At 37.2% G+C, this 21,858-nt stretch overlaps 1 protein-coding gene across 1 annotated transcript in view; it reads left to right on the top strand.

The window, feature by feature from the left end:
- Positions 1-21,858, top strand: part of ZFPM2 (zinc finger protein, FOG family member 2) — a 483,882-nt gene that overhangs the window by 241,140 nt on the left and 220,884 nt on the right. Inside the window, exon 4 of the mRNA XM_082601162.1 lies at positions 12,540-12,658. Coding sequence (XP_082457288.1) covers positions 12,540-12,658 — 119 coding nt within the window. The remainder of the gene's footprint in view (positions 1-12,539; positions 12,659-21,858) is intronic.

Here is a 21,858-nt window from a genome sequence, read left to right as displayed (position 1 = left end):
AATTTTAGTTTATTTAGTAACTGAACACTTTCTCTGAAGAATGATCATCAGGGGTTGTCATGAATGGGGGAGGGGTGGGGGCATTCCACTGTTTTAAAACCATGTATCTTTGATTTCTTCTCTCTGAAAATTTTGGGACAGAAATGTAAAAGTTTATTGTGAACTCTGATAATCAAACAATAATTTTGCCACTCTTCCCCCTGTAACACTTTCCCAGTGTCTTGTTTAATCTTTTCTACCACCTTGCCTCTTTCGAAACTCACCCTGTGGCCCCATCCTTCAGGCACTCACATTCTGCTTTCCAAATTGACTGGCAGCTAATCTTACAAATGAATCCACTCTAATGGCTGCTGATATGATACTGGGACTTGAGGTCAATCCTTGCACATAGTTAAGTTGTTAAAATTTTTTAAAAGGGGCAGTCTGATAAAGTGAAATGAACACGAGAGGGTCAGAAAACTGGGTTTGGAGTCCTAGTCTCACTACTAATTTTGTAACTTAAATAGTTATTGATACTTTAGCTTTTAGTTCCAGCCCAATGAATAGGATGATAAATGGTAAAATAATAATAATAATGCCTACACTGTCTGAGAACTTCTTATTAAAGTGTGTGTTATAAAGTGAAAAAGTATTATGAATATACAGAAGTGATCGTTTCTTTGAAACAATAGTTTAACCCAAAACAGTGAACACACACACACACACACACATGTTTATATTTTCTGCAACACTACCAGGTAAAAGCATTGTTGGGTAATCTAGAAAGTTCCATGTACAGAGATAATAAATACATACAAATCACTATTATAAGGAAGAAAATGGTAAAAAAAATAAATATTAGTGCTAAAATCAAATACTTGAGGAGTTCAAAGGGAGAGATCACCTCTGAATTTCTGGCAAGGAGAGGCTACATGAATCAGGGAAATGTTCCTTAGGAGATGACAGACAGACTTCAAAAGATGGTAGGGTTTAAACATAACACTAATGATGGTTATTTCAATATACCAGAGAGGTAAGGCCTTCACAACACAGAAAGATCAACTATATACAGCTCCCCAAAAGCCAGAGTGTCAAGGAGGCTGCTTTTGGCAAGATTACTCTGGTCAGTTATGTGTAACTTAAGAATATATACAACTGTGAAGATATACAAGCATTAATAAAAGACTCCAGAATTATGAATAAATGACTGCAGCTTGCTTGATCTTTAGGAATTACATTTTTGGAAGTATTTTCTGAAACTAAAAATATCTTCAGCAATGAGTTCAAACTTTAGAAATAAAAACTTTGTGCCCTTATTACAGCCTACATATTAAATCTTTCTGTAGACTAAAGACATTTTCAAAATAGATAAATATATACATATACTGTATTTATTGAAGAATCCATACAATTAGAGAATTAAGTGGCTGATATAGTTGATGCTTTAATGTTTAGTGTGCAGGACTTATTCTCGCCAATTTTGGGACCCATGTCAAAGTTTCATAAAACACTTCAATATTATATGTGATGCACTGACAATAGTGTTAAGTGTGAACTCAAGTATCCTAGGATCTATATTCATTGGTAACATATTAAATTTTCCTTCTCTTTATCATTCTGTTTTCTACTTATTTTTAAAAACTCTTTTAAAGAATGATACTCGTTCTTTGGATAAAATTTTTAAAATCTATAATGGAATGTCATTTTTAGACCAGTCTTCGGCAGTCTTCTTCTATCTTTGACTGAGAGTACTCTACAGTGCACTGTTACTTCCCTGGATTAGATTAAAGGGTTTCAAAGTAATGCTGTAGTTGTCCCCATGTTATTTGTCAAGTCATTCTGCCATCCTTTGGTTCTCTGATATCACGACCTAAAAAGTGAACTCCCCACTCCCACATGGAACTTCACATAGATCTTCCTTCCAGGCAAAACTCATCCTAATCACAACTGATGCTTAAGAATGTTTACCTGTTAAAGCTTGTCAGTACATTTTCTTTCATCTCCATCTATACCATCTCATGATGTTAAAAGCATGACTACATCTGGGTTAATAGGAGTCAAGCTGAAAAAATACCTCATAAGGCAGCGGTCTTTAAATATCAGCAGTGGCTTGTGAAAAGTTCCATTGTGTACCAAGTATAATATCTTCTTCTAAATTAATAAATGTGGACTTCCTTTGTGGCACAGTGGTTAAGAATCCGCCTGCCAGTGCAGGGGACACGAGTTCAAGCCCTGAGCCGGGGAGATGCCACATGTTGCAGAGCAGCTAAGCCCACGAGCCACAACTACTGAGCCTGAGTGCCTAGAGCCCGTGCTCCGCAACAAGAGAAGCCACTGCAATGAGAAGCCCGCGCACCACAATGAAGAGTAGCCTCCGCTCGCCGCAACTAGAGAAAGCCCGTGCACAGCAACGAAGACCCAACATAGCCAATAAATAAATAAATAAATGTAACTGTGAGAAAGCATGCAATTTTAACAGACAAAAGTAGATGTTGCCTAACATCTAGAACCTTAAATATCAACGAGGTCTATTGATGTTCTGTATTAAATGTTCTTGAAAAGCCATGCCTTGCTTCTTTTTCATCGAACAGGAGCTTATGGTTGATTTCTACCCAGAGTTTCTCCTTTAGAGTTTGTCCTCCTGGAGAAAACAAGCCTTCTCTGACCAGGGCTCTGCAGGCCCTGACCCTTCGATGGACCTCCTGCCGACAGAGACTTTTGGCTGTTGCTCCCCCGCTGCTGTTTCCTGTCTGCTTACCCAGACCTCTCACATGCATGGTGTTCCTCCCTACCTGTGCCTCCCAAAGCATATCCTCCCTCTATGTCTCAAGATTTGAATCAGGAAGTGCTGTGGGGTCAGCCTGTGACAAGGAGTGGTGTCTGGAAGGTTAGGGAGGGTTTCTGGCAGCAAAGAAGTATACTGTCGGGCTTCCCTGGTGGTGCAGTGGTTGAGAGTCCGCCTGCCGATGCAGGGGACACGGGTTCGTGACCCCGTCCGGGAGGATCCCACATGCCGCGGAGCGGCTGGGCCCGTGAGCCATGGCTGCTGAGCCTGCGCGTACGGAACCTGTGCTCCGCAACGGGAGAGGCCACAACAGTGAGAGGCCCGCGTACAGCAAAAAAAATAAATAAATAAAGCAAAGAAGTATACTGTCCAAGTTTCTTGAGCAAAAGAGTGCTGGCTCCCCTCCTCCTTCCAGCAGCTGAAAAGTGTCCAGAAACTACAGCTCCCCCTTCCAGCGACTTTTCCAAACATTTGCCAGAGCTAGTCACACTCCAGGTGAATAGTTTCCTACACCTGGGATGAGCTGAGTTTTTGTTCATATAAATAGACATAGAACAAAGGGCAAAATATGGCAATTTATTCCTCCCAATCTTGAACATGGTCTCTGTATGTAAAACTTATTTTGTATGTGAATATGCAGGTAGAGGTTTTTTATTTATTTCAGGTCATAGTTTTAAAAAACATCTTGAATTTTCTACTTTATTACCAATAATATTACTACCTAAAACAACATTTTATCTCTCTATTTAAAGATGATAATTTGTAAGTTTCAATGGGTCTTAGGATAGAAAGGATATTTAGACATATAATAGCCTCAGAATTAATCCTTAAGGTCAACCAGAATAATAAAAGTTTCCTGAGTTTGTAATACATGCCAATATTTGGTAGCGTATGCATGTCATTTGCTTCTTAATGCTGTACACATTGATTTCTATGACTTTTTAGAAACTATAGCCGAAGGGTGTGTTTTGTATTCTTAAGAAATGCAGTGAATTAACTTTGCTAGGTTTTAGACAATTCCAGTGTCTCGTTTTAGTTTTTAGGTACTGAATGCATTGCATGAGAAGGGAATGTTTCTATTTTGCCACCACCATTATGTTATCTTTTCCAGTGCAATTACAAGCTAATTCAAGGCTCTTTGTGTTACACTAATAGCTTCTGATTTCGCTGCTGTTACCCAGTACCTCTTCATGCACTTTTAATACCATCCGCAGTGCCCCCAGCACTTACCTTAGGTGAGCATTTTTCTCTAAGTAGAGACTCATCTTTGGCAAATCATTAATGGAACATCAAAAAGATCCCATCTGTTAGAGTTACATATGGCTAAGATCAGAATTATCAAATATCTCATTTTTTTCTGTATTCTTTTTTTTTTTCTTTTTTTCCTTTCTTATCCACGCAATAAATGTAGTTGTCAGCAGGATAAGTTCATGCACCGGATAAGGTCACAATTTCATTTAGTGACAACTTCCAACAGTAAGAACTTACAAGGTTCGATTTATTAAAAAGTCAGAAGGGATAAGATCACTGCATGGCCAGCCTGATTTATCAGGGTTTGACTGGAGTACTTGAATAGGGAATGTCGTATTTCAAGTTTATGTTCAAAACTGTAGTTTAGTGTGTGTGATGACTGTATGACTCAAAAATTAAGAAGAAAAATTAGAAAAGGTATCCCTATAAGGCGATTTGTAGCTACTCACCAAGAACTATCATTTCCTGTGCCAAACCATGCTTTGAGATGGGTCAACAGAGTGTAATATAAATGGCACTATTTGTCTTAGAATGCAGATGAAACATGCTGTTATTAATGCCTGAGGAAACACACATAGTGGCAAGACTGCAGTTTGGCTGTAAAGATAATCAACAGTAAAGTGATTATCTAACCCTCTTATGTATCTGGCAGGCAGCTGTCAAATGGTTAAACCATAAAATAGCAAGAGCTCTGCCATACTTCAGCCACCTTGGCTGACTTTGAAAATGTTTTGAGATTTTTAGAATCTTTGAGTGCTTTTTGAACTCAGCATGACTTCGGAGCTGTCCATGTTTGATACCATGATGTATAATGTTTTCCAACCATGAAGAAAATATAAATATGGGTTCTGATGCTATAGCCTTCTGCTGTAGTTAAGATCTGATAAACATTATGAGCTAATTCATGTGGTCTGCTTTAAAATTTGGTTATGTATTTAAAACCGCGTTCAAACCAATCCAAAGTTTATTTTCAGCAAATGAAATAGGATCTTCTATCATCTCATTTACTTGCAACCATGTCCTTCTATGAAATCTGAGCCTGGAGTTAAGGGATGTTCTGTAAATACCATATACATTTATGCCATCAACTTAATGCTGAATTCAGTTGAAGCATGATTGCTGATAATTATGCTAAAAGGCCCACATCTTGTCTGTTTCCCTTTGGTATGCTACAGTTTTCATATACTTAGCTCTCTAATGAGGCATCAAAAGGACTCTATTAAAAAGAAATAAAACAATGACTTGATAGCACCTTCAATAAAAAAAAGATTTGAGGGTATCTCCCTTGATTTTAAGTATTTGTTTCCACCAGTAAATTTCTTTTATTTGGACAAAAAAAATGGGTTGATATCTTAAAAGCTGCAGTGTGTTTGGTAGTGATTTCTTACTCAGGGCTTTTTTTTTAAGTGAAGCTATCATAAGTCTTTGAGTAACCACAGACTTTTAAAAGTATACATTATCAAGAAGATAAGAGAAACAGCCGTCAGCACTAACAATATTATCTTTTACCAAAATTGATTAGTCCGTCCAATGTGTCTCAAATATTTTGTGTGAACTTACCCAGCATGTTAAAAATATGAATTGGGCAGAAAAGAGAAATTTTTCATCCTGCTCCATGTTTCACAGATGAGGTAATGTAGTTAATGCAATAAAATGTTGAACAAATGAAATGTATGATTGTTGTAACACAAAGAGAAGACACGTATTAAGACAACTTTTTTTTGTCTTTAAAATTAGCTTTGGGCCTCCCTGGTGGCGCAGTGGTTGAGAGTCCGCCTGCCGATGCAGGGGATACGGGTTCGTGCCCCGGTCTGGGAGGATCCCATATGCCGCGGAGCGGCTGGGCCCGTGAGCCATGGCTGCTGGGCCTGCGCATCCGGAGCCTGTGCTCCGCAACGGGAGAGGCCACAACAGTGAGAGGCCCGCATACCGCAAAAAAAAAAAAAATAAATAAATAAAGAAGTCTATTCTTGGGCTTCCCTGGTGGCGCAGTGGTTGAGAGTCCGCCTGCCGATGCAGGGGACACGGGTTCGTGCCCCGGTCCGGGAAGATCCCACATGCCGCGGAGCGGCTAGGCCCGTGAGCCATGGCCGCTGAGCCTGCGCGTCCGGAGCCTGTGCTCCGCGACGGGAGAGGCCACAACAGCGAGAGGCCCGCGTACGGGGAAAAAAAAAAAAAAAAAAAAAAAAAATTAGCTTTAACTGTACTACAGTTAAGTCTGTGAACTTATGAAAATCCTTATCCAATCAACGATGTTCAATTTGTATTTTGCACTTTCCATGTGTCACAAACTATATTAATTACCATAGAATAAACAGAAATAAAAAATGCACCTGTAGTTCAAGATGTTGAGGTGAAAGAAGTTATCAAGGAGAAACCACTAGGGAATAATTAAATGCAAAACTGCATGGACTATAAATGTTATGGGAGAATTAGGGAAGGAGAACTCAGTTTGTTCTGGAGTTCAGAGTTGTTTGGTGAAAGAGAATACCTTTGAGTTTGATCTTGCAACATTAATAGGGTTTATCAGGGCAGCCAGGAGGATGGTGTGTCTGCCAGGTAGCAGCAACAATTCTCAGAAAGGTGTGGGAGTTAAACTGGAGATGAGGAGGAAGGTGCCATAAGGAAAAGTTTCTTGACTGGAAAGAAGAAGAAGAAATTCTGGAGAGCAGAACAGGCAGTCAAGCACATGCTGTGGAGCAGAACAGGCAGTCAAGCACATGCTGTGGAGCAACTCTGCGGTGGTATTAGGATTCAGGCATAGATGTTCAAGTTGGGATGGTCAAAAGGAAGCTAGTGAAGGGACTTGCACAAATGAATGACAAGATGAAAGTGGAGTTTTTAATACGTTTATCCTGGCAGGAATTTGGAGCCCAAATCAGAGCTGTAGAGTGAGTTGAGGCTGATTGGCCCTCTACATCGGAGTTGGTAAAAACTGGGAAATGCTGATAAGAAAAGTAAATCCAGGAGATATTTAAAAGGACGTTAAAAGTCAAGGTATGGAGAGTATTTTGGATAGAGGTGTTAAAGAAGGAATGTGACCTCAGACACTGAATAATTAGATGTGATGATGGAAGTATGTGGACATGCTCTTAGAATGCTTCAGTTTCTTTGTGGTGAAATAGTAAATGTTTATTAGGTACTTTGCTTATGTTATCTGAGTGAATCCTCACAGCAGCCATATGAGGAAGAATTGTAATTCCTATTTGGTTTGAAGAAACTGAAATGGAGAAGGTTAAGGGACTTGCTCAGGATCACATGACTTGTTCCACTTACTTTTCTCCAATTCGATTTTGAATCTGTGTGCTGGCCTCCCATTCTAAAACATTCCATTCACTCCAGACACCCATGGTCTCCATCTCATCAAAAGGAATTTTCCCAGTCCTTTTCTTACTTTTGTAAATCTTCAGGTTACTTAATTGATCCCTCCTCCTTTAAATTCCTGATAAATCCATTGGATGCTATGGTACCATGTCCAGTTTATTCTCTATTTTCTATTTTCTCACACTTCTCTTAAATATTCTGTGCCTGATCCTCCATCCCTCTGCTTTTTGAAAATCCTTGGAACTCTATCCTAGATCTTTTTATTTTATCATGCTATACTCTCTCCTAGATCAAAAATTCTATGACTTTTACCATATACAAGCTGGTTTTAATTAATTAATAAATGCCAACATTTATCACTCTAGCTAAGGCCTTGCTTCTGAGCCACAGGCTTGAAACTCTCCACCTCAAATCACCTCCTGCCTTGCTTACAAAGCCACTTTGGCCTCAATATTTCCAAGCTATAACTCCTTATCCTTAAATCTTCTTTTTTCTGTGTACCCTGTCTCAATAGGTACATGACCATTGGACCATTTGCCCAAGCCAGATATGAGAAGATCATTGCTGGATTTTTCTTTCCCTAATACCTAAAATCTAAATAATCACTAAGTTCTATGACTTCTACTTACCAAGCCTTATGGATTACATTTCCTCAGATTTATACAGAACCCAAGCTTGTTTTGTTGGTTGCTTTATGCCTGGGTGTAACCCACTATCTGGTATTTAGTAGTTACCTAATAGATATTAGTAGAATAAATCAATGAATAAACTAATGAATGGATTCAGAAAAGAATGAATAAACAAATAAAATGGGAATGGAAATTTGCTTTCTGATTTTGAAATCTCTGATCTTTTCCAGTCAAACATTCTTTTTATGATAAGCTAGTTCTAGGACCTGGGTCTTTGATCCAGCATCTCAGTGTTCTTTCTACCTCTCATAATATATCACATCTGGGGAAAGAAAATCATGGTGTCACGGACACCTTATCAAGTAACAAGAGAGTGTAAACCCCTCTTTAACAATGACAAACCAAAGACTTAGAAAAGACATAACCTTCTCATGGCCATTCAGCTGGCTATTTGATAGAGGTACTAAAATTTAATCAATATTTAGTGCAATAATGTTTCCTCTATTTCATTACACTTATTAATCTTTGAAAAAATTTTAAAAATATTATACTCTTAAGCAACATGTATGTTAAATGAAATATAATTTCTGTTTATACAATATCTTATTTCTCTTGCTATCAGTAAACTATGTAGTCTTGGTAGTGTATAAATGCTATTTGCAATGTGCTTATAGTTTTCTATAAAGCTGCTCTGAATAAATGAATATTTTAATGTAATTGTTTCAGCAACAGAAAGGATTTCCCCAAACCTCAAAATAACATCTGACATCTTGATAAGTAAGAAAGGAGACTGAAATTTACCTGTTTGTCTAATAAAGTTGAAAAGATTGACTTGAGAGCTTGAACAGTTACTGGACTTTCTGTTATGGCCATCTTTAAGAGCTCATAAAACTATTTTTGGCCTGCTTAAAATTTTAATGCATAGTCAAAGACACCTCAAAAACTTTGGAGATATTTAGGTATCACTTCATGATCTGCCCTAAGTTTGTAGTTCTTAATCCATTAAAAGACAGACCTGCTTGTAAATCCACAGGTATAGATAAGAAGTCACTGTTTGACTGAGTCTGAACCCTTTTCAAATGAAAAATGTCAGTGGCAGAAAGAGAGGATTAATTACATTTTTAAAGGGTTTTCAAAGATTTTCATAATTCCTCTGGTATCACTTGAAATGTGACATGACTAGGTTCTTTTTTTTTCTTTTTTTTTAGTATGTAAAAACAAGCAAATTATTTGGGCATCATTTTTATGTAGAAAAGAACATTTTAAACTAGTGTTTAGCTGAAGGGTTGAAATGTATTTTATCTTTAGAGGGTAAATTGTAAAGAAATTGTTTAAAATGTAAGCATGAATGAAAAATAAGAACTATCAGATAGAAATAAGACTGTTTCATTCAAACAGAAAAATTATCCCAAATTTTTAAATAACTGCATTATCAATATGAAAATGCATACATACGTTAAGGGATATTTCCCACTGAGCCCTATTTGACATCATAACAGGTTGTTGGCTATGCTCTATCTTTGAGGGTTTTCTATACAAGCCTCTGATTCTAATGCGTTAATCAAAAAGATTTTATGAGGATGAAAAACGTTTTCAAGGGAAAATCTCAGAAATGGGTTTGTTATTCTGCATGCAGGAAACAAATTATTATTGTTCCATATTCCCTGGATTCTGGGTAAGCTTCAGGGTTTGATATTTAAGCATTAATATGTTATTTAACATGTTTTTTATTTATAAAACTATGTTTCAGAAACTCAGACTTATTGAATTTTTTGGGGTCCATTTGCCTCATTACTGATCATCTTTAGCTACTGACACATAAGAACGAAAAAAAAAGTGAGAAGTGTGTCTGTCTTAATTTAATAAGACAGACACACACTGTCCATTTTTAGTGTATTTGACAAGCAGAAGAGGAAGGAAGTGTGAGAAGATGGAAAAATGGTGGTGTAGTCCTTGAATTTAAATTTTTACTGTGAACACGGAATTATTTCCATTACATCTTCACTGTTCAGAGACAGATAAATTTATATTTCATAATGGGCACAATGTAACCATTACACAATATTTTAACTAATTTTTGTTTATTTACTTTGATTTTGGTTTTTGGGTGGAGCATGAAAAGGGATGTCTGGTATTGTAACTATTAAAAAGAGGTGACACAAAAATAGAGAAATAACAGATATAATTTAACTCAGGTTGATGGTGTTGCTTTTATGTTTTAAAAAAATTTATTGAAATATAGTTGATTTACAATGTTGTCTCAGTGTCAGGTGTATAGCAAAGTGATTGTTTTATATATATATATATATATACACACACACACATATATATATTCTTTTGTAGATTCTTTTCCATTATAGGTTACTACAAGATATTGAGTATAGTTCCCTGTGTTATACAGTAGTAACAAGTAACCAACCTTGTTGGTTATCTGTTTTATATATAGTAGTGTGTATATTTTAATCCCAAACTCCTCTAATTTATCCCTTCCCCTCCTTTCCCCTTTGGTAACCATAAGTTTGTTTTCTATATGTCTGTAAATTTATTTCTGTTTTGTAAATAAGTTCATTTGTATCATTTTTTTAGATTCCACATATAAGCAATATCATATGATATTTGTCTTTTTCTGACATACTTCACTTACTGTGATAATCTCTAGGTCCATCCATGTTGCTGCAAATGGCATTATTTCATTCTTTTTTATGGCTGAGTAATATTCCATTCTGTATACGTACCACAGCTTCTTTATCTATTCATCTGTCGATGGACACTTAGGTTGTTTCCATGTCTTGGCTGTTGTAAACAGTGCTGCTATAAACATTGAGGTACATGTATCTTTTTGTATTATAGTTTGTGGGAAAAAAATAAGAACCCTCCTATACTGCTGATGGGAATGTAAATTGGTGCAGCCACTGTGGAGAACAGTAGTCGCTTAAAAAACTAAAAATAGAGTTACCATATGATCTAGTGATCCCACTCCTGGGCATGTATCTGGAAAAACTATAATTTGAAAACTATAATTCGATGGTGTTCCTTTTAAAAGTCTCAAGATTAAATCTATATATTTAAATTTAGTTATTGACTTGAAAAGAAACTAAGGCCATATTAAGGCAAATATTTCATAATATATTACTTACCATGATTTATATATCATTTGCAAAGTGTAATTACTGAACACATTTTTTTTATTTAGAACTTTCCTCAGCTGTCTATTCTATATTGGTTTCCATTCATACTTCTTCCTATTCCATTCCTTCCATTTTCATGTCTGCTCTTGAGCAGACTGAGAGGAAATTCCATTAAAAAGAAACAAATTATAATATTAAGATTAATATTTTGAAATATAAAAAAATAGTGTGATAATATAGTATGGTAATACTCTCAGGACATAAATATCATAGATTTAATTACTTAAAGAGAAGGTCTCCAATTCCTGATTGAGATATTTTTCCATTTATTCCAAACAATGTTTAGGCTTAATGACCAATTTTTAAATTTTTGAAGGCTTCATTTATTTCTGTTTTTATTAATCTATTCATTTATTTCTTGAGTGAGCATTTGATGAATTCCTACTTTATGCAAGTGTGTATACTGTCTTTACTTCCTGTTTCTCTTTAATGACCCCAAAGTAATAATTAGGAGGAAATAAAAGGAAGAAGACCATCCTAAACTGGCTGTTTCTTAAGGGTTTTTGTCCAAACCCTTTTGGTAACATAGAATCTTACCTAAAGTACCAAATATAAAAAGTAATGACATTGATTAAACATTTTTTTAATTTGCAAAAACATACATGTCCATTTTTTGTACATGTAGTTGTTCTATCCACTGTAACTAGTAGTAAATTCAGGAAATTGCCAAGTACTTTCAAAAACTCTCCATGTTGTTCACCAAGAGTCTTGAATCATTGTAGTACAGTTATTGCCTAAGACATATATCTTTAATTGTAATTTTTTAGTTACTTTGGTGATCAAATGTAGGAATTTTAACTCTAAGTCATTGTCCTAACGCTTCTTGTCTATCTGTTTTGGCATTGGATCAATGCTTTCTGAGGACGTGTTATCATTTCTACTTCTTAAGGATTTACTAAATAGAATGGACTTCAGTAGGTGATAAGTGTGCAAAGGCTCAAGAAAGAAATTGGACTAAATGTGAATATAGGGCTTCCCTGGTGGCGCAGTGGTTGAGAGTCCGCCTGCCGATGCAGGGGACACGGGTTCGTGCCCCGGTCCGGGAAGATCCCACCTGCTGCGGAGCAGCTGGGCCCGTGAGCCATGGCCGCTGAGCCTGTGCGTCCGGAGCCTGTGCTCCACAATGGGAGAGGCCACAACAGTGAGGGGCCCGCGTACTGCAAAAAAAAAAAAAAAAAAAAAAAAGTGAATATAATTATAAGGACAAGTTTTATTATCCTCTCAGGATACCAAGGTCAGTTGTTTTTCAGATGAACATAATTAATTCTCTTTATATGAATCCTGAGAATATTGTTCGTGTAAAGCAAGCACACAAAAAGAGACGGCTGTTGGTAAAGCACAAGTGAAAGTAATTTAAACGCCTCTTGTGTTCATTGTCTGCAGGAGAGCTGGAGGTGTTTCAGAAAGATGGAGAACGAAAAATTCAGAGTCGGCAGCAACTTCCAGTGGGAACCACCTGGGGGCCATTCGCTGGGAAGATGGACCTGAATAATAATTCCTTGGTATGTGGATGCACAGAAATGATCTCTGCTTGCTTCCCAGTGAAATCACTAAAAATAACTTTTTTCTTTTTCATGGACCACAAAACTGGGATGTCTTCCAAGTAGTCTGTCTCTGACAGTATTATACGTAGAATTTAGAAGGAAACAGGTTAATCATACTAAATGGTTATCTAGTAAGGTAATTTATAAGGTTGTGGCTTTATCTGCTTAGCAAGACTAATATTGTCCATATTTAATAACATATACAAATGCTTTTATTTTTTAGATGACACAAATTAATTGTCATACATTACAAGTTTACATGATGAACAAGGAATAAACAACCTTGATATTGCTTGGTAATACTATTTGTACCTTTAAGAGTGAGAATGAGTGATCAGCATCATAATTTTTCTTGTTAACTTTTTTGTAAAAATTCTGAGATCAGAAAGTCTACCTCTAGGAAAGATTGTATGGACAATTGATTGATTAGATGTTTTAAAAAGTTATGGAAAGATGGAATATTTGGTTACATTTAAACTTCATTTCTTAATTGAATGTTAGCTTTCTATTGCAGCTGTAGCAAATTACCACAAACTGTGGCTTAAAACAACCCAAATTCATCATCTTGTAGTCTGAAAGGAATCTCTCTGGGCTAAAATCAAAGTGTCTGCAGGGCTGAGTTTTTTCCTGGAGCTTCTGGGGGGAATGTGTTTTCTTTGCTTTTCTACCTTCTAAAGGTTGTCCACAACCTTTGGCTTCCAACCCCCTTCCATCTTCAAAACCAGCAATGGCTGATAGAGTCTTTCTCATATCTTTATTCTGACTCTTATGTCTCCCCCTTCCACATTCAAGAACGCTTGTGATTACATTGGGCCCACCTGGGTAATCTAGGGTACTCTTGCAACTTTAATTCCATCTGCTTTCTTAATTCCCTTTTGCCTTGTAACATTCACAAATTCCAGGGATCAGGACATTAGGACTTCTATTATAAGTAACAATACAAGTGATAAAACTTGGGGATAAAAACGTTTTATATTCTTTAAGAGATCCAGAAATTATTTATATGAATGGAAGTCCTTCTCTCTAAATGCCATTTTTGTAGGAAGAGTTTCATGCCTGCTAAATATCTCCATCTACACTGGGGGTCGGGGGGAGACATACACACTCCCAGGGTTTTTTTTGTTTTTGTTTTTGTTTTTGTTTTTTGCGGTATGCGGGCCTCTCGCTGTTGTGGCCTCTCCCGTTGCGGAGCAGAGGCTCCAGACGCGCAGGCTCAGCGGCCATGTCTCACGGGCCTAGCCGCCTCGCAGCATGTGGGATCTTCCCGGACCGGGGCACTAACCCACGTCACCTGCATCGGCAGGCGCATTCTCAACAGCTGCGCCACCAGGGAAGCCCCCCAGGGTTTTTTTGTTTGTTTGTTTGTTTTTTTGAGGTACACGGGCCTCTCACCGCTGTGGCCCCTCCCATCGCGGAGCACAGGCCCCAGACGCGCAGGCTCAGCCACCATGGCTCACGGGCCCAGCCGCTCCGCGGCATGTGGGATCCTCCCAGACCAGGGCACGCGAACCCGCGTCCCCTGCATCGGCAGGCAGACTCGCAACCACTGCGCCACCAGGGAAGCCCCCCAGAGGGGTTTTGACAAGTGTGCTCAACTCAGCAACATTGCTTTCCTTTTTCAATGGATTACATGAAAGAAATTTCTTCTTCAAGCTACTACATGAAAGAAACTGGTATGTGCGGATTTTTGCTTATTTAGTGCCATGTGGATGAAACAGAGGTCATTGATTTAACTAAAAGTAATGATTGGAATAAATAAGAAACATTTGTGTCATCAAACTTTCAAACAACATAAGAGGTTCTAGGGGTGTGCTTTTTACTTCCTAAATCCATGTGTTTAATCCATAAAAGGATGAATCAGGAGACTGTACAAGTGTTTAAGAACCAAACAAGTTGATAGACCAGGCTAAATATTTAATAATCTGGGCAGTTTAATTTGTGGTGGTCCAGTGCACCTACTTCAGAAAGGGTTTGAAAAGTGGCTTCACAAACACTGCAGACCTTAGTTGGTTGAGTTGTATTAGTGGACTGTTCTACTGATTCCTTTGATAGAGTAATATTAGCTATTATACTGCTTTATCAAGCAAAGGCAAGAGGAAGATTGTGTCAACATCAAAGGTTGAATTAAATGCTATTCAAAACCCATTTTATCTGGGGGTTTCAATTGGTTCTCTAGCATTTGCTTTAAAAATATTTTAGGCAATAAGATATTTATCTTATTTGTCACTGTATATCAGACACCAACATAAACTTTAGTCATTTCTCTGATATTTCTTCAAGCGTGTACTGCCATTGAAGTGGCAGCTATTGTTGATATAAGAAATGCATGTTTTCCCCTTTATTATATCAACATAATATCTCTATGAAAATGCAACTTTTGATTAATCTTTATATCATTATATATATGTAGACTGGTGCTTTTTACACATTTTTAACGTATGCTAAATTGTGATGTGTGGAAAGTAAACCTATTTGTGGAACTTTAATTTTCCAGTGAAGTATTTTTAGACAGATGATATCATTTGGTTCTTTTTTCATGCTTCTATACCACTCTAAAGCTATCTTGTGCCATACATAATATCTTTTAAAGGATTCAATTTATAGTTATGAAGTTTTTGGTGTTTTTGATACTATTTGAAGTGAATGTATGCTCTTTAGGGTATCAAAAACCAATCGTGGGGAATAGTTTTTTAATAGAAAATAATCTTAATACCCTAGTTTTCTCCTTTTTTCTTAGGATTTAAATATTTAATTCATGTTAATTCCCTAAACTATAGCACTTTCTCTATTTTAAAATGTAGTTGCTTTGCTAAAATATACTTAAAAATTTTTTTGACAATAACATTCTTTTCCAGAATTTACTTTTGATTTTATGTCATTAAATACTACTAATACTAATATTGACACTACTGTTACTTCTGTAGAACAACTGTCTAAGTTATACTTCGTACTTATTTTTTCTAGACACTATATGGAGAATTGGAAATGGATTAGCTCCCTTACTCCTCAGAACAAACCTGTGAATTTGGTTCTATTTTTATTTATTTATTTATTTATTTATTATTGAAGTATATAGTTGATCTACAATGTTGTGTTAGCTTCAGGTATACAGCAGAGTGATTCAGTTATGCATATACATGTCTATTCTTTTTAAGATTCTTTTCCCTTATAGGTTATTACAAAATATTAAATATAGTTTCCTGTGCTATACAGTAGATCCTTGCTGGTTATCTGTTTTATACATAGCAGTGTGTATATGTTAATCCCTACCTCCCAGTTTATCTCTCCCCACCTTACCCCATTGGTAACCACAAGTTTATTTTCTATGTCTGTGAGTCTATTTCTGTTTTGTATGTAAGTTCATTTATATCATTCTTTTTTTAAAATTCCATATGTAAGCAATATCATGTGATATTTGTCTTTCTCTTTCTGACCACTTCACTTAGTGTGGTAATCTCTAGGTCCATCCATGTTGCTGCAAATGGCATTTTTCGTTCTTTTTTATTGCTGAGTAATATTCCACATCTTCTTTATTCATTCATCTGTCAGTGGACATTTAGGTTGTTTCCAAGTCTTGGCTATTGTAAATAGTGCTGCTCTGAACATTGAGGTGTATGTATCTCTTTGAATTATGGCTTTGTCTGGACATATGCCCAGGAGTGGGATTGCAGGATCATACATTAGCTCTGTTTTTAGCTTTTAAGGAATCTCCATACTGTTCTCTATAGTGGATGTATCAATTTACATTCCCACCAAAGTGTAGGAGGGTTCCTTTTTCTCTACACCTTCTCCAGCATTTATGTTTTGTAGACTTTTTGATGATGGCCATTCTGACCAGTGTGAGTTGATACCTCATTGTAGTTTTGATTTGCATTTCTCTGATAATTGGTGATGTTGAGCATCTTTTCTTCTTTAAACTTTTTATTTTATATTGGAGTATAGCCGATTAACAATGTTGTGATAGTTTCAGGTGCACAGCAAAGGGACTCATCCATACATACACATGTATCTATTCTCCCCCAGACTTCTCTCCCATCCAGGCTGCCACATAACATTGAGCAGAGTTCCCTGTGCTATACACTAGGTCCTTGTTAGTTATCCATTTTAAATACAACAGTGTGTACATGACGATCCCAAACTCCCTAACTATCCCTCCCCCATCCTTCCCCCTTGAATTTGGATCTGTTTAAAATTATATTTATAGATAAGAAAATAAAGGCTCAGGCCTTTTTATTCCAGAATCCGTGTTTTTAAAGACCAGACCACACTCCTCAATAGTATCTATAACGTGATTTGAGTATGATAAAATTGTTAGGGATTTCTTTACATGAATTCTAAGTTTATAAAAATCTCTGGGAGAAAATATGCAGTGATTAGAGGTAGACTTTTTTTTCTTACTTTGGGCAAAATATTTGTTATTATACTTCATAACTATCATGACTGAGGAGTTATGAGTTAATTCAAAGGCTACCACAATTTTATTACCTCTTTATATTTGGACAGTACTTTAATATGTGTTTTATATCATGAAGATAAATTTTCTTTATCATAAAATATATAGCCTACTAAACCTTCCTTACCCAACCTGGAATCACATTTGGAATTAGCACACTCTTTTAAATTAGCACACCCTTTTAAATTGCTTATTCACCAACTGACGTAATGTTACTCTGTTCAGGCTCATGGTGTTGTCTCAAGAGATCCAGCACACTAATTAATCCAACACAGTAATTAATTGAGTCACCATGCCAGATGTCAAATCCTTTTTATATCTTTCAAGTTCCCATCTTGAAGTGCATTAGCAATATGCCACCTTCTGCAGGAAGCCTTTGCAGACCAGGCATTTGGATGTATATAGAACATTTCCAGAAATATAGGCTATATAGAAACACCAAATGAATTGATTTGACAAAAAGTTTTCCTTGGAATCATGTAACACACTGAACACAAAAATAAATAATCTTTTGCTCACACCTCATTATCTTGTTAGATATTTCATGCTTAATAGCAACATATAGTTAATATTTTCATTGGGCCAGATAGGGGTCAAAGTGCTTTATAAGTTTTATATCTCATGTAGTTCTTACATAAGCATATGAGAAGATAATATCCGTTTTTTCCTCCTTTGTTATAGAGGAGGAAACTGCTACTGTGAGAAGTTGAATGACTAGCCCAAGGTCACCTCAATCTGACTTGAGAAGCCATGTTGCAATCAAATACTGTCTGAGAAATTTTATCTGTAATATAGGGATAATAATGCTACCTAGCTTATCAGAATTTTGTAAAGACTAAATGGGGTAGCATACATGAGTTATCCAGAAATACTGACTACTGTTACTGCTCAGTCACCTGTAAAAATGGGTCCATTAAAATCTGTCAAGTTTAAAACTGAAAAGACACTCCAAATTAAATAAGTAAAACTATAGACTTTTGGCATTTGGGGATTTTACATGCCTAAATTTGACTATTTTCCAAGGACACTGTATTAGTCTGGGTTCTCCAGAAAAACAGAATAGGGTGTGGGGTGTGTGTGTGTGTGTGTGTCTAGAGAGAGTGAGTGGGAGAGAGAGAGAGTGAGTGGGAGAGAGAGAGAGAGAGAGAGAGATTTATTATAAGGAATTGGCTCACATGATCATGGAGACTGGCTAGGTGAAAATCTGCAGTTTAGGTCAGCAGGCTGGAGAGTCAGTGGTGTAGATGAAGTTTGTTACTTGCGGAGGCTAGTCTTTTTGTCCTATTCAGGCTTTCAACTGATTGGATGAGGCCCACCCACATTACAGAGGGCAGTCTGTTTTACCCAAAGTTCTCTGATTCAATTGTCAATCTCAACCAAAACTCCTTCCAAGTTAATACACAAAATTAACCATCACAGATCCCAAAGGTCTATGGTATATTGCAAGTTTCAGTTTTTTCAGGCAGTCTTATGCCCCTGAATGAATTGTTAGCCAGCAAGTGAGCCTAGCTTTTTTTTTTTTTTTTGCGGCACGCGGGCCTCTCACTGTTGTTGCCTCTCCCGCTGCAGAGCACAGGCTCCAGATGCTCAGACTCTGCGGCCATGGCTTATGGGCCCAGCCGCTCCGCAGCATGTGGGATCTTCCTGGACCGGGGCATGAACCCGTGTCCCCTGCATCGGCAGGCGGACTCCCAACCACTGCGCCAACAGGGAAGCCGGAGCCTAGCTTTTTTTCCAACATCCTACCTCTGTGCCAAGGAATAACTTAAAATGCTATCATGGTGACACAAATTTCATGTTTTTGAAAGTCTTATAATTTTATTCATTGAAAATATCAAAGGACTATTGACAAGGAAGGAATTTTTTAAATCACTTTAAATTGTGATCAATATCTGTTTTGAAGGTGTTTTAGAATTTCTATATTTATATGTTGTGCCTTTGATGTTTTCCCATTTTCCCCTGAGGACAAAGATCTTTGTAATATGCTAAATCTCTGCTATGCTAGCCCAGGTAAGTGCTTAATAATGATCAAACAACCTTTATATAGAAGGTTAGGTGTCTCTAATATTAGTGACACTTGCCCTCTCTCTCTTTTGAATATATCAGCCGTCAGCAGCTAATGAGTCTTATTCAGCGAACTGCATGCTGGAATCATGCAACATGCATACTTAATTAAACAGAACATAAATAGAAAGTCCCAGGTTACTTAATACATAATAGTAAACTTATCACAATCTGTTTAATTCAACAAATGAAATTTGACATAGAAATCTCATTTTATTGATGCCATTCAATCAGAATAGAGCCTTGTTTTATTTTCCCATGGGGTTGTGACATTGAATTCTACAAATAGGAAATACACATATAAAGGATACTATAGGCAAAATTTTATTGACTTAATAATGACATAATGCACACATTAAATTCCACCTTACATTTTTTAAGATACTTATTAACATAGAAATGTGGTTGAGGAAAGAATTAGAGATTCCTGATCACATCGCAGGGAAATATTAGAATTGTTAGATATCTCCATTGCTCCCCTTCTAGTTCTAACTCTTCCAGTACCCGTCTCTGAGCCCATTCATTGCCATGGTCTTCAAGCTTCATGTTGTACACACTCTAGAGCAACTATATCCCTATCCATGTGTCTCTAGCATTCACCTGTATTGCCAAAGGCTGCTTAGTGGAATCATCTCTGACTTTCTATTTGAGAACATTTCTTCCAGCCTCAGGAGCAAACCTAACTGCAAGCCTGGCAAGCTGGAAGTGCTGGAGAATTAACACTTCCAAAAGTAATCCTCAACCAATTATGGGCAGAAGTAGGTGGATAAATACCCCTGCTTCCTCACCTCTCCATTAGGATATGAGAAGTGTTCTACACAGTCTCTTGGAATTTGCCAGTGAAATTGAAGTCCAGCTGGCTTTATAACACAGCGTTTATGGGTTTTCTTTTCCTTCCTCCTTCCTCCTCCACACCTCTACTGAATTTTTCTGAGATCACCCCTCCAATAAACTACTGACACTTGAATCAGTCTCAGGGTAACCTTCTGGGGAAGCCATACCAACACAGCTTCTAGGATACAATAATGAAGTAAATTGGAAAGTTATATCCAAATTATTGTTGAGATTCTAGACGACATAGATTTTTAAAAAATTGTTAGTATTCAACTCTAGATCACTGCCTCTGGCAACTAATATATACTCAATAGATTCTCTTTAAAATAAAAATCTGATCTAATTGAATTTCCTTACCAGGAGCAGTCTGACTGACTCTACCCATACCCTCCCATCTCCACCCTCTGAATGATATAATTTATAATGCTGCCGAGGCATGACTTTTTGTGGGGTCTTATATGTCTTTTCATTGATGTTGACATTGTGAATAATATCCTCCTTTTAATATTCATTCTAATCTGGGCTCAGGACTACCGTACTTTCCCAATTCTTATGTCTCTCTGGGTCTTGGCTCTTTTGAATTTAACTGTGAGTGTTTCCCAAAACACTCTGGCCTTTCTTCTCTTCTCCCTCTGTTCCCAGTGCCTCAGGGAGCTTATCCACTTGCAAAGCTTCAGCTACTAATTTACAAATGACACTTAAATTAAAAAATCTCTAACCTTGGCTTTTTACCCTTCCTCTAATAACACATTTCAACTGTTTTACAAGCCTTTGCCACTGACTTCCTCCAACTAAACAGTCAGGAGGCGAGTTTATTACTGTTTCCACACGCTGCCTCTCTGTTCTTCTCCCCGACTTCCAAATTTTAGTCACCTTTAATCCGAAGTCTCTCCCTCTCCTTGTCTGCCTCTGCAGGAAGTTCTTTCTATGAGTTATCCCATGTTTCCCTCCCATTTCTACCTCTCCTTCTCTCACATCTCAAATGCCTATTTACATATATAGTCATAGACACACACACACACACACACACGCACGCACCCCTCTCCTTTATTGGTTATAACTAACATCCTTGTTTTTGTCATCCACCCAGAGCCAAACATCTTCCAAGACTCTCCTTTTCATGTCCAGAAACCAAGTACCATAATTCCTGCTTTCTTCGTTTCTGTTCCCTTCTTTCTGTTCCTGCCACCACTGCTGTAGGCGAAACCTCCATCATTTCTTCCTTGATTATCACAGTATTCTTCTAACTTTCTTTCTGCCTTCCTTCTTGCCTCCTTTTTCTTTACTCAAATTACAGTGTGTCCTAAAAGCAAAACTAATCACTTGTGTGCTTAAGACATCCTAAAGGGCACAAGAGAACCCAAACTTTTGGTGAAAGCGTCTTCATGATATCACCTTCTCGACTCTTATCCCTTTTCCACTCTCAGTGTAAGTTTCAGTCCATCTCAACTACCTGCAGTGCTCTGAATATACTCTTTTCTTACATCTCTATGCATTTGGCCATGCTGTTTTATCATCCTAGAAAGCCCTATGACCTACCCCTCGGCCCCTCTTCATCACATTAACTCCAATTGTTACTTTAAGACTCAGCCCAAGGTTACCCCAAAGTGGACCTTCCCTAAAGCCTCCAGTCTGGAATAGATATCCACTCCTCAAGTATTTCCATGATCTTTAGGTTTACTAGGATAAGAGCATTTATAACATAATTCCAAATGTCTGTTTACTTGTCTGTCTCCCCTGCAGGCTGTATGCTCCTTATTTAGCTTCTATATTTGTATCCTTCTTACCTAGCACAATGTCTGGTTCA

Source organism: Mesoplodon mirus, assembly GCF_964341445.2.
Source record: "Mesoplodon mirus genome assembly, chromosome: 16".
Taxonomy (NCBI): Eukaryota; Metazoa; Chordata; class Mammalia; order Artiodactyla; family Ziphiidae; genus Mesoplodon; species Mesoplodon mirus.
Note: the sequence above shows the minus strand (reverse complement) of the source record. Positions and strands in the feature narration are given on the sequence as shown.